General features: G+C 38.8%; 1 protein-coding gene across 3 annotated transcripts in view; it reads right to left on the bottom strand.

Moving 5' to 3' along the window:
- LOC126184280 (protein UBASH3A homolog) overlaps window positions 1-14,928 on the bottom strand; it is a 256,403-nt gene that overhangs the window by 214,662 nt on the left and 26,813 nt on the right. Inside the window, exon 5 of one of the 3 annotated variants that reach the window (XM_049926659.1) lies at window positions 8,585-8,617. The exons of the other annotated variants lie outside the window; for them this stretch is intronic. Within the exon in view, the coding sequence (XP_049782616.1) occupies window positions 8,585-8,617 (33 nt within the window). The remainder of the gene's footprint in view (window positions 1-8,584; window positions 8,618-14,928) is intronic. 3 annotated transcript variants of the gene reach the window in all.

Here is a 14,928-nt window from a genome sequence, read left to right as displayed (position 1 = left end):
GCACACCTCATGCACAACTGACCGCCAACTCCAGCATCTCAGCCTGAGAAGCTGGAGTTGGCAGTCATGTGCGTGAGGTGAACTTGCTTGTGTCTCTGAATGGTGTGTGTGTGTGTGTGTGTGTGTGTGTGTGTGTGTGTATTACTGATGAAGGATGTGGCTTACGTGTCTTTTAATTGTGCCTGTCTGCAACTTCACGTGTCTTCTTTATGATAAGTAGCAATCTATCTTTTCTTACATTGGTGATATTCCTTCTTGGAGTTTCCATTTTTTCATCCTACATTACTCCACTTTATATTACAATATTTGATACAACTGTATGTTTATTAATTAGAAATCTACATGGAATCATAGTACTTTACATTTTATTTATTGAATTTGTTCTGCTTAATACATGTAAAATTGGAAAAAAAAAATCAAACACATTACCACTGAATAGAAATAGAAATGGTGTCCCAATATGAGACAGTCAGAGAAAACAGTATCAACCAATATACGAACAACCAAACTATAAAATAATAATGTTCTGTTCCTTACTCCTTCTCCAACATTTTTGGGGTTCATTGTGCATAAAAATTGCAGTCAGGGCATACTAAAGCTCTTTCTGAAGTTAACATTCTTCAGGAGCCCAAGGACAGCATTCCACACATTCTGTGCCCATTCCTCCATGTTAGTCTTCAAAGAAATTACCATTGGAGGATATGCATTTGGCACCTTTTTCTTCAGATTGCACATCTGAAGCACTGGCCTCAATCAAATTTGTATCAGGCTATGAATAACTAGTAGATTCTTTCCTGTGGTTTTTTTTTTCTATTTCTTTTTTCACTTGTGTCTCCTTTGAATCTGCTACAGCTTTTCATCTCTTTGAATCATTTCAAATGCTCCCCGTATGGAAACAATGTTAGCAGTTTCACAGCTTCAGGATTTGCTGATTTTACTACATCAGGTGGCTCTTGATTTTCAGAGCTGGCCAGAAAACAACTGGACTCGCATTTACTCTGCTGTTGCTTCTCGTATGGCAAACTCCTGGTGTCTTGCAAAGTCATTGTCTCTAAGTATAGGCCTGTTACATGGAAGAGTCCCATTTTCTATAGGCCATTTTAGCAAACCTGGGTAATTTGCCCACCACGTTTGTATTTCTTGGGGATAATGCATTGTAAATAGTCCCATGAATTCCACACAAGAAACTGTATTTTATGTGAGAAATGGGTTGATAAACATATCATGTGGTCACTGTTTTCTCTTGCTTTGTCTATCACACAAATGTGATTTGATGTTCATCAAGTGTAAGCACAACAAGATCACCATCAGATGGATTCACAAAACTTACAAAATTGTCAAACCACTTAGTAAAAACATGAGATTGAATCTAGCTACTGAGGTAGCAAGATGAAGATACCCTAATATGAGATACCGTGTTCTAATATGTGATATTGTTGCGTATTACGATACCCATAGTGTCACATATTAGGATAAGCCATCTTACACTAGAAACCTAGCCTCCTAGTTATGATGATTGGTTTGAAGGACAATTCATTATAGCAAATGAAACAGTGCTTTGTGAAGAATATAATCAAATGAACATTGGTACAACATCTATGCAACTTCAAATTTTAAAGCCCTACAATCACATACACTCAAAAAATGAAATTCAACACTTTTAACATCAAGGATTCTCAACATTATCCAGCTGTGTAAATGTCTTATTGTCACTGCTCTATGCCTCAGGTGCTGTGAAAACTTAAGTTCTGATACTGATGAAGTCTTCTCAGGTTATCAGCTGAGCAGTGGCGTTGTCTTTTTTGCAACGTTTCGTACCCATCATTTTCTGGCGAAGAAACATTGCGACATGACGACACCTCCACTCAACTGATAACCCAAGAAGAATTCATCAGTGGAATAAACCGAGAAAGACTGCAATAGCATATAAGTTCTAATACCTTCCAACAGAGCTGAACACTCATTTTAGTCAGAATCTAGATTTCTCATATTAGTGAACTCGCTTGTAATAGGTTCCTTTCCTCTATATTCGAACTCATTTTCAGTAATGATAATATCCTCTGGGTAAATTAAACACAGTATCAAGTCAGAACTCAAATACTTTCTCAAACTAAATTATAACGGCATTAAGGCAAATAGTGGTGCATTCCATCACCTGGTATCTGTAGTGTCATAGCCACAGACCACCAATGTTATTGAGTTCTATTTTTCTTAAAACTTACAGAGAAATAAACCATACTTTTCCCTTGGAAAACTGTATTCTACACTTGTACTGTCAACTGGAAGGGATAACTCATTTGGATCATTATACATGTATAACTGAATTTTAAAAAATACTGTCCAATAGAATTCCACTGTCTTATTCAGAGCCATTATTTTGAATAGTTGAACTTATTTTTCTCCAGTTCTTTGTAATTTCACTTCAATATCAAAATTTATGTGCTCATCATCAAACATTTATTCTCTCTTACACTTATCTCTTCTTAATAATTTTTTCTGCTCATTCTGTCTGCTACGTCTGGGAATAGTTTTATGCAAACAGACAAATCATTTTCTTTGCCAACTTAATTAGGACCTAAACGTTTTCAAAATTGAGAGTGATAGCAAATTTTACTGTTCTCGAATAAAAGAGCAAAAGGATTGCTGTTGAGCATGGTGCTAACTTTTGTGGAATTTGATAAAAAAAATATATCATTACCAGCTTCATTCATGACAAAGAACTGAATAATTATTCAATTAGTTACTCTCTCCCAAAACTGAAATATGAGCTTCATAAAAGGCAGAATTTTGCTAGAAGTCTGATTGATCTAAAATCGCTTACCCCTCAAAATAACAACATTCTCTCACTTCTATGAAATGAATGGCCTTAAAATAACCTGAATGGATTTTGTTCCAAGATTTTGTTAGCTTTTAGATATAGTTCCTGTTAGCCTGTACTAGAATAGTTCTCTTAAAGACTACAAATAATATGCACCAGTGCTGTAGTCAAGAAGAAAAGAGACACTACCTCAGAGAGGCCACTGGCACCTACTGTGATGGGAACATACAAAAATATAGCCATACAGCAGACCCGAACTCTGGTTCAGTGAGTGAGAACCAAGCACTCTGACTGTGAGCTACTCACACAGCAACACAAACATCTCTTTCAGCTGCCCATCAAATTGCTAGATTTTTTGCAATCATCATTGATATCCTATACTACATTGTATAGTGGTTAATTGGTATTAATTTCGAATTTTGTATGTAGCATGTCTGAATGGTATAACAATGTTGTTGTTGTTGTGGTCTTCAGTCCTGAGACTGGTTTGATGCAGCTCTCCATGCTACTCTATCCTGTGCAAGCTTCTTCATCTCCCAGTACCTACTGCAACCTACATCCTTCTGAATCTGCTTAGTGTATTCATCTCTTGGTCTCCCTCTACGATTTTTACCCTCCACGCTGCCTTCCAATGCTAAATTTGTGATCCCTCGATGCCTCAGAACATGTCCTACCAACCGATCCCTTCTTCTAGTCAAGTTGAGCCACAAACTTCTCTTCTCCCCAATCCTATTCAATACCTCAATATGCTGCTATAATACAACATCGACATCAAGGGGGAAAAGTGTTGCATAAATTAATACGTGGCTGTACACACTGAGAATGTCCAATGTGGGACTTAGCCTTTTTCTGTGTAGACAGCTTTTGTTCTGTCGACTGTACATACCCATGCAGTGGTTGGTCAACTAATCTTTTAAACTTGAGCGACATTCCCCCATATTCTTCTGGCAAGAGCTAAATGTTTCAAGTGCCTCCTTGACAGATGGCACTACTACCTGCAGATACTTTGCTGAGCATGTAAATATTTCCACTTTTTAGTTGCCCTTTTCTTACAGTAGCATACTATTTCTTGGAATATGAAATAATCCTACCTTTCTGCTTGTCCTGACCATTTCAAATCAACAGATGTGATGGTAATTTCAGGAATACTCAAAGGGAATATTAGAGCACTGTTATTGGTTATTTCATATTTAGTGGATAATGTTGGAAGCTCCAAGAGGCTGTTCACAGACGTTGCTGTTATCTATAGGTAGGTCACAATACCAGAAGACTGTAGAGAAATGCAGAAAGTCTCCTAGAGGCCTGATGATAAGTGGAAGAACTCACAGTTGACCTCAATTTAAATAAATGTAACATATTGCACATAAATAGGTGAATAGACACATAACTGTAAAATTATGATATTGGCAAAATACTACTAGAAACAGTAACAACCATAAAATACCTACAAATAATCTTGTAGTGTTAAAAAAGATAAATGTTACATACAAGTAGTTGTAAGAAACTCTAATGCCATGCAATAAGATTCAATGGTAGAAACTTAAGGAAATGTAATTCCTCTGTGAAAGGTCTAGAAAACAGTTGCAAGAACTCTTCTTGAGTACTGCTAATCAGTCAGGCATGTTTACGATGTTGGATTGAGAGAGGAGACAGAAAACATACAATGAAGAGCAGCAAGTTGTGTCAAGGGATTGATTAGTAGTGTGAGAGGCCTATGGATATGCTTAACCAACTCCAGTGGTAGATGCTACCAGAGGAGTGCTCAGGAGTGGCACACAGAGGTTTAAGGTCAGAATTCAAAGAGCATATCACTTTTCCCCGTAAGTCTGAAAAAATTAAGGTGGTGGCTTGTACACTACAATTGCAGATATAATTTTCTTTTCTTTGTCCATGATATTCTGATTCCTTTTGTAGTTCATAGCTTTTCTGGAGTCTTGTCAGTGCATATTTTTTCCTTGGAAAATAGCTCTTAAACAATGATAGAAATCCATCTATAAATCAATGTGTATGTATAATATTCTAAAGCTCTGAAGAACATAGCCATGCAAGGGTGTGTGTGTGTGTGTGTGTGTGTGTGTGTGTGTGTGTGTGTGTTCACTCTACAGTCCTGAAGAAGGATTCACCTCAGCTAGCAACGTACTCAGCCTTGTTTATATATATCTATCAACTATTCAGTACCTCACCTATTTGGTGAGATGTTACCTTTGCTCCTTAAATTGTTTGATATTGTAATGGCACAAGGGGAAGTCCATTTGTGTTAGGTGGTGAATGTCCTAGTATAGACGGCATCCTTGGAGGTATTGTGCAATGTCATCTCGTCAGTTTAGGACAGACTGTGATCTGTCTTTTTCACTTTGTCATCAATAAGATTGTAAGCTCTGTTTCCATGACAAAATAAACTTTAAAGTTTCTTATCCACATAGAACAAAATCTTTTCACTGCTTTCTTCATTGCTTCACAAGAAGTACTTGCATAATAACAATGATAATAATAGTAGCAATAACAACAATAATAATAAATGTATGTGAGATGCTGTCAACAAAGTTCCCTGAATTGGCTGTTACCACACATAGAATATACACAAAAATTAAAATCAAAATGCACAGTTTATTCAACCAATAAATTTAATTTGAACGATGTGTAATGAATATATGAAATGAAATGATTGGATGGCATTGCTGGTCGGGAGGTCTCATTCGGGGGAATTCTAGTCTTTCTTAGTTGACGCCACTTCGGTGACTTGCAAGTCAATGATGATGAAAGACACACGACACCCAGTCCCCTGCTGGGAATCAAACCCGGGCCCCCTGTGTGGTAGGTGGTAATGCTACGCTACAGAGTCGGACAGCCAATATATACACTAAAGCCTCTAATGTTGTAATGAGGAGAACAACACACACCACAGATTGAACTGGTTATTTGATAAATTATTATTTTAGGGAGAAATCAGGCAATACACAAATCTGGGGAAAGTTTTAAAATTTGCACATTAGCCCCCAATGCTCTTTTTTAATTTTTTGGTTCATTTTACACAATATTTTAACAAATTTTACATATCATCAGTCTTGTGAAAAATTGTTTCCGGCATTTTATACACACAGAATTTCAATTCTTTTACATACTGTGTAAATTTAATGCTCAGACACTGCAGTATATACATCATTAAAACTGATAAAAAATTAAAAGGTTGGATTTTATACAACTTATCCACTCAAAAGCACTGTGTCTAGAACATCAGATTATACCAATGAATAATTTGAGGAGCAAAGATAGCAATTCAATGAATAATTAAGGCACTGAGAACATTGCTAACTTTCACACGAATCTTTCCTCAAAGGTAAAGAGTACTCATACTCATACCCATACTCCCCTACACACACACACACACACACACACACACACACACACACACTCTCTCTCTCTCTCTCTCTCTCTCACTCTCACTCTCACTCTCTCTCTCTCTCCACCACCCGGCATGTCTATTTTGTCCTGGCTGACTTCTCTGTGCTGACACTGTTGCTGTGGTGATGGATTCTCTCAGGAAGAATGGGCAAGGGGGAGGAATGAAGCAGGAAGGAGGGAGGGAGGGTTGGGGATGAGTGGCTGAAACCACAGAGCAAAAGCACGGAATAGGCATGTGGCAGTGGCCAACTCATTCTGGCTGCAGGTAGAGGCAGTTGTGCTCAGCCCTCAATGCCAAAAATTAGACTGGGAGGAGAAAGAGGAACATAGAAAGAGGAGACTGGAGAGGACAGTGTGAATTCATAATGAATGAAGTTAAGGTCACAGGGACAGGATAGGGCTGGGTGTCAATCTGGGACTAGTGAAGACTGATACCAGGAGCATTACGTGACAAGTGATGTGCTGAAAGTACAATTCCTATCTATGTAATTCAGAGAAGCCATGGTAAAGGGTACGGCTAAGTCACTCTTACTGGCGATAAGGGTGAGGGGATGTGGTGCTCTTTTGTGGCTGGTTCCTGATGGTGGTAAGAAGATTAGGGGCATTTGTGGATATGGCATGCAAAACTATTTGTAGACAGGTTTGTGGGTACTGTCTGCCAGTGTATGCACCATCACCAAATATCATCCCAAGCTGAAACAACATAGCCATCTTTCACTGTAGCTTCTCTCAATTACATAGATGGGAATTGTTCTCACATCATATCCTTCAACACCACAACCCCCTGGCATCAGTTTTCACTATCCCTGGTTCCCTGATTTCTCACACTCCTCTCCACAACCTCTCACTTTCTGTGTTCTAACCAACCCTCCCTATCCCCTCTTTCTTGTCACTGAGTGCTCAGTACAGCTCCCCTTGCCTGCAGCCAAAATGAACTTACCAGTGCCACTTCCCTATTCTGTGCACCTGCTCCCAGTTGTGCTGTCAGGCTGTCAGCCACTCTTCCCCAGCCCTCGCTACCCTCACCCACTCCACCCGTCACACCCATTCACTCCCAGTCTAGTGCACAGTGTAGTCATCTGGGACAATGTGGCCATGTATGTGTATTTTAAAGCTCTGGAGAAGGGTTAATCCAAAATGTAGCACTGTACACAGTCTCGTTTATGTGCCTGTCGACAGCTCGGCAGCTCATCTAATCAGTGAGTTGTTACCTTTACTCCTTACATTATTTTTAGTCCAAGGACTTTATATTACTATATCCACAAAGTCAAACAATGAAAAACATAGGATCTGAAAGGCTCAATACCTACTTACAAAGTAGGAGGAGGCATTGAGTAACAAACAGGCACAACGAAAAAGGCTGCTAGATATCATTCAGTTAAGAGACCACACCCTTTGTCAGATGTAGACACACACACACACACACACACACACACACACACACACACACACACACTACCATGTCGTCTCGGGGTGCTAAGAGTGGACTATGCCCAGTAGATTGTGAGGAGGACACGATGCTATGTATTCATATCTTGTAGACATTGCTGCTCCACAAAACACAGTGGGCAATTGATATTAATGTGAATTCTTTCCTTGTGGGTTGTGGCATAGTAGTTCCACTTTCTCCAACAAAAAACTATAAATGGAAACTGTTATTAATCAGTTGGCCAAGCACTGAGAGTGAGTGAATCTCAATGCATCTAGTGGGTTTCCTCTTCTTGAGTACTGCTTTCCATGATGGAAAGATTTGTAGGTTCACAGACAACAATGTACCAACATCAAGTTCAGTTTACTGTAAGGAGATCACCAGCAGAAACCTGGACATTGGTATGGAAGGATTACAGGGACTAAGATCACGCCCAGGTGAAGGTTTACAGGCCTTTCTTCTTTAAAAATTGTTTAGGGTAAACTGAAGATTAAGCTTGACCAAAAGCTCTTTTGTCTTCCAGAAAAAATAGCAACATCAAAAATATACGGTGAGACCATGTCCAAATGTTATAAATCAGTGAAGTGGAGGAACAGCTGGCATGTCACATTCAAAATCATTTACTTTCTTTTTTTTTAATGAACAGAGAAGAAATTATAAGAATATTATATAGAAAACACAACCTAGTAAGGAAGTGTTTTCAGCAGTGCAAATACATGAAACACAAACAGCTGGATTCATTTAACAGGACTGCTACAGCAAGGGTATTACAGCTTAAGGGCACAGTCTTGAAACTGATTAAATTCTGATGATGCTCTTTCAGTTACACAAGTATTAATAAATCAACAATGTTTGAAAATGAAAATGTAAGTTTATAACAAAAAAGTAATGGCCTTTTTCTACACTCTGGTTAGAGAAGTGTATACTATACTCACCTGTTGGCCTCTTATAAACACGTCCATCATTTGCTTGCATGTACAAGAAAATTCCAACAATTACGACAAGATTTTATAAAGGGAGAATGTTTCCTAAAAATCCAAAAAAAATGTGCATGGAAAAATATGATTACCTCAATAAACTAGCAAGATTACAGCATATTTTGAATGAAGATGTCAACTAATTATTTGAGACATATGCATAGCAGTTAAACTGTATTCTGCTAATGTAACTAAACCTGTAAAAATTACACCTGAATACACAGCCTGAGATGTAATTCAGTTCACAATATTGATATCTGAAAGCAAAGGATTGTAGCTGAAGATAACTGCAGAATTACTGATGAAAATATTTAAAAAATGAGGAAATCTTTTAACAGATTATTTGTGAAGGGGATCAACACTAACTCAGTATGCCTTTAAATCAACACACATAATAAACCACGGCAGCACCTGCACATTCAGCTCTGTATGCTCTGCACCTGTAAATCTTCCACCTGCAGATGTGCCTATTTTCACTCAATATTGTCCTCTGGTATAATTTTCTGGGGCAATGCAGCTAAGAAAGCTTCATAATTTTCTGAGTTTAAATTTTTCCTGTACAAAGTACAACTATAGTGGCCTGTGAATGCATAGTACGAAGTAGTAGAGAAACAGTAGCTGAGTGCTGCAGCAATAGCTCTCTCCTCTCCCACAGTAGCTGCATTTCTCCTCATATACATAAAGCAATCTAGAATTAAGTCCTATATTTATTGCCAGGAGTACATTTTCACTAGTCATAATCTGTTAAAATTATCATGTTCATATTCTGCAACCTTTCCAATGCCTTCAACTGGGTGAATGACAAAATTCTACTTGGCAAACTGAAGACTTATGGTATTGATGGCATCCCTCATGCATGGATGGACTTTTCTACCTCCATAAGAGAAAGCAAAGAGTCTCATAACTGATTATATCTCAGGCAGGCTAATAACCTCAGAATGGAACATAACATATGGAGTGCCACCACAGGTACCTGTACTGGGGTCACTCTTGTTTCTAACCTACATAAATGATGTGCCATTGACTTTAAAGGGCAGTTCACAAATTGTAATGTTGCCTGGTGATACAGGCACACTAACCAAGGGTCCATACTCAACTCTCACAGACACAGCTCCATTATATCTGAACTGGCCTACAACTGGTTCACATCTAACAGCTTAAGTCTTAATCTCACAAAGATACACATTATGCAATTTCAAACAAGCAATAATGGCTTTTAGCACCGTAAGTATATATTAATAGCCATACACTGAATGAAGCACAGTGTGTAAAATTCCTTGGGGTTCACACAGATACACTAAACAAGATGCACATTTCAGTACGTTATGCCCTTAGAAACATCTCCCATTGTACTGACCTTCACACATGGGTGTTTGCTTATTTTGCTTATTATCACTCCCTCTCGTCTCATGCAATTATGTTCTGGTGCTGTGCACCTAAAGTAAATAAAGTTTGTTCAGCAGCAACGAGCAATATGAATATTGTGGTAAGTAAATAACCATCTAACTTGAAGAAGCCTTTTTAAGGATCTTGGAATTCTTATGCTCACTTTACTCCTGACTGTTCGTTGTTGCTGATGATAAAAATCAGTTTAAAACTGAACTGTGATGTACACTATCACAACAGAAGCCACAAAAAATCATTTTTATGTAGACTTTGACTCCTTATCTTGGGTTCAGGAAGATCTTATGTACTATGGTGACAATATATTCAACAAAGCTCATATCATATTACATAACCACGGGGAATCTCTACCGGCTCAAAAGAAAATAAAAAATATGAGTTGATTGCCACTGTTTCTTCAAATTAACTGGGTATATAGATTCAGGAATTCATAAGTTCTGTTAGCTAAATGGCAAATAGCAATGTTTGTTATAAAGCTTTGTAATGAGTAATAATGTGTACTACTCACAGGAGTCACTCTATATATATTTTAAAAAAGAACATTTTCTTGAAAAATATCATTGTAATAAAATAAACATAAATTTACTAATAGTAGATAAGCAGCAACTTCCAAGAAGGATATTTTTTACTAATTTACTGAATTAAATTTAGACGGCATAAGTGTAAACACCATTAAGCAGTATAATGGTAGTTTATTGTTCATACAGTGTACAGATTATGTTTCTATGATGTCTTCATCTCATATTAATGTGTATCTCGATTTAATCCACATCCCTGAAGATTCTCCTTCTAGATGGGATCTACAGAACATGATGAATGAATGAGTAAATATTCAAATTCTTTACAGACATTACCTATGGTGGCTATTTGTCCAAGTTAATGCATAATGCAATGCTTTTCATATCGTTACAGACTCTCCTTTATGGTGTGATTTACAGAGCACATTGTACGAATGAATGAATGATTGAACTTTATCTTCCCATACACTTCAAAGGCTACTTTCACACACAATTTCCCACGCAATTAAAGCAAACTGACTGTTTAAACTACGAGTTTTTTTATCATAATAATTTCTGAAAAGTCTGCTTATTAAAAAAAAATGCAGACTGCATGCCATTTACATTAACTTCATGACAAGTACTAAAGATTAACTATTTTGAGATAAAAGTAGAGGAGTTACATACGTGTCTGCAGGCAGCAGCTAGGATATAGGCCAACTAAATTTTGGAACCTGGGGCTTATTCAAATAACAGAAGGAACAGATAATATTTGAAGATGTGCCAAGTGACATTTGGCAGAGGGTGTAGTTGGTATTTCAGAGGTCAGGGGAGAAAAACTGCAGCTTCAGGCAGAAGAGAGACGAACATTGATAGAGGGGAAGGAAACAAGAACAATTAGTTTACGGCTCAGGAGAAAAACAAGACAACAGACAATATAAAATACAAAGATTTTTTTTCCACGTTATGGCACGGATAGTACAGCAACCAGTAATATATGATCAAGAAACAAACAGTATTGGTTGCAGAGCTTAAATTATTATTTATTTACAAATGACACATTTCACCTGATTCAGCATCTTCAGCTGACTGATCTTAGAAGGTGTCAGGTACATGGGAGACTGAGCATATGAAATGTCTCAGCAAATAATTGCCCTCGTCAAACATTCAGAAACATTGTGTGGTCTCCTTGTTGAGACATGCAACGTAGCCCAATGAATGCAAAACAGGATTGTGCCTACATAGATCTGTCACCATATAAACATTATGCAGGTGTAGTTGCTCATATTTTACTGATTCTTCTAAAAGATGCCGAAAACTGATTCTTACAAAAGTAAACAATGGAAAATCCAGGATGTAACGTAACAATATTATGAAATCTTGTGACTTCAGCAGCCAGAGGCTGCAGTCATATATATATATATATATATATATATATATATATATATATATATATATATATATATATATATATATATAAGAAAGATGATGGAATGTTTCCCTCTATTATATATATATATATATATATATATATATATATATATATATATATATATATATAAAGAAAGATGATGGAATGTTTCCCTCTATTATATATATATATATATATGGTTATAATAGAAGGAAACATTCCACGAAGGAAAAATATATTTAAAAACAAAGATGATGTGACTTACCAAATGAAAGTGCTGGCAGGTCGACAGACACACAAACAAACACAAACATACACACAAAATCCAAGCTTTCGCAACCAACGGTTGCCTCGTCAGGAAAGAGGGAAGGAGAAGGAAAGACAAAAGGATATGGGTTTTAAGGGAGAGGGTAAGGAGTCATTCCAATCCCGGGAGCGGAAAGACTTACCTTAGGGGGAAAAAAGGACAGGTATACACTCGCACACACACACATATCCATCCACCCATACACAGACACAAGCAGACATTTGTAAAGGCAAAGAGTTTGGGCAGAGATGTCAGTCGGGACGAAAGTACAGAGGCAAAGATGATGTTGAAAGACAGGTGAGGTATGAGCGGCGGCAGATTGAAATTAGAAATTAGCGGAGATTGAGGCCTGGCGGATAGCGAGAAGAGAGGATATGCTGAAGGGCAAGTTCCCATCTCCGGAGTTCTGACAGGTTGGTGTTAGTGGGAAGTATCCAGATAACCCGGACGGTGTAACACTGTGCCAAAATGTGCTGGCCGTGCACCAAGGCATGTTTAGCCACAGGGTGATCCTCATTACCAACAAACACTGTCTGCCTGTGTCCATTCATGCGAATGGACAGTTTGTTGCTGGTCATTCCCACATAGAATGCATCACAGTGTAGGCAGGTCAGTTGGTAGATCACGTGGGTGCTTTCACACGTGGCTCTGCCTTTGATTGTGTACACCTTCCGGGTTACAGGACTGGAGTAGGTGGTGGTGGGAGGGTGCATGGGACAGGTTTTACACCGGGGGCGGTTACAAGGGTAGGAGCCAGAGGGTAGGGAAGGTGGTTTGGGGATTTCATAGGGATGAACCAAGAGGTTACGAAGGTTAGGTGGACGGCGGAAAGACACTCTTGGTGGAGTGGGGAGGATTTCATGAATCCTGCCCTGAAATGAGATCCATCCTTCATGAAATCCTCCCCACTCCACCAAGAGTGTCTTTCCGCCGTCCACCTAACCTTCGTAACCTCTTGGTTCATCCCTATGAAATCCCCAAACCACCTTCCCTACCCTCTGGCTCCTACCCTTGTAACCGCCCCCGGTGTAAAACCTGTCCCATGCACCCTCCCACCACCACCTACTCCAGTCCTGTAACCCGGAAGGTGTACACAATCAAAGGCAGAGCCACGTGTGAAAGCACCCACGTGATCTACCAACTGACCTGCCTACACTGTGATGCATTCTATGTGGGAATGACCAGCAACAAACTGTCCATTCGCATGAATGGACACAGGCAGACAGTGTTTGTTGGTAATGAGGATCACCCTGTGGCTAAACATGCCTTGGTGCACGGCCAGCACATTTTGGCACAGTGTTACACCGTCCGGGTTATCTGGATACTTCCCACTAACACCAACCTGTCAGAACTCCGGAGATGGGAACTTGCCCTTCAGCATATCCTCTCTTCTCGCTATCCGCCAGGCCTCAATCTCCGCTAATTTCTAATTTCAATCTGCCGCCGCTCATACCTCACCTGTCTTTCAACATCATCTTTGCCTCTGTACTTTCGTCCCGACTGACATCTCTGCCCAAACTCTTTGCCTTTACAAATGTCTGCTTGTGTCTGTGTATGTGTGGATGGATATGTGTGTGTGTGTGCGAGTGTATACCTGTCCTTTTTTCCCCCTAAGGTAAGTCTTTCCGCTCCCGGGATTGGAATGACTCCTTACCCTCTCCCTTAAAACCCATATCCTTTTGTCTTTCCTTCTCCTTCCCTCTTTCCTGACGAGGCAACCGTTGGTTGCGAAAGCTTGGATTTTGTGTGTATGTTTGTGTTTGTTTGTGTGTCTGTCGACCTGCCAGCACTTTCATTTGGTAAGTCACATCATCTTTGTTTTTAAATATATATATATATATATATATATATATATATATATATATATATATATATATATAATAGAGGGAAACATTCCACGTGGGAAAAATATAATTAAAAAGAAAGATGATGAGACTTACCAAACAAAAGCGCTGGCAGGTCGATAGACACACAAACAAACACAAACATACACACAAAAATCTAGCTTTCGCAACCAACGGTTGCCTCGTCAGGAAAGAGGGAAGGAGAAGGGAAGACAAAAGGATATGGGTTTTAAGGGAGAGGGTAAGGAGTCATTCCAATCCCGGGAGCGGAAAGACTTACCTTAGGGGGAAAAAAGGACAGGTATACACTCGCGCACACACACACATATCCATCCGCATATACACAGACACAAGCAGACATTTGTAAATGTATGCCTTTACAAATGTCTGCTTGTGTCTGTGTATATGCGGATGGATATGTGTGTGTGTGCGCGAGTGTATACCTGTCCTTTTTTCCCCCTAAGGTAAGTCTTTCCGCTCCCGGGATTGGAATGACTCCTTACCCTCTCCCTTAAAACCCATATCCTTTTGTCTTCCCTTCTCCTTCCCTCTTTCCTGACGAGGCAACCGTTGGTTGCGAAAGCTAGATTTTTGTGTGTATGTTTGTGTTTGTTTGTGTGTCTATCGACCTGCCAGCGCTTTTGTTTGGTAAGTCTCATCATCTTTCTTTTTAATTATATATATATATATATATATATATATATATATATATATATATATATGTGTGTGTGTGTGTGTGTGTGTGTGTGTGTGTCTCGTTTATTTTCGACAAAGGTCCTGATGGTCGAAAGCCTATATTGTGACAGTCTTTTTTGTTGTACCTATCTGTGACTCAGCAT

This window comes from Schistocerca cancellata, chromosome 1 (genome assembly GCF_023864275.1).
Source record: "Schistocerca cancellata isolate TAMUIC-IGC-003103 chromosome 1, iqSchCanc2.1, whole genome shotgun sequence".
Classification (NCBI taxonomy): Eukaryota; Metazoa; Arthropoda; class Insecta; order Orthoptera; family Acrididae; genus Schistocerca; species Schistocerca cancellata.
This window is presented reverse-complemented; position numbering and strand designations above follow the sequence as displayed.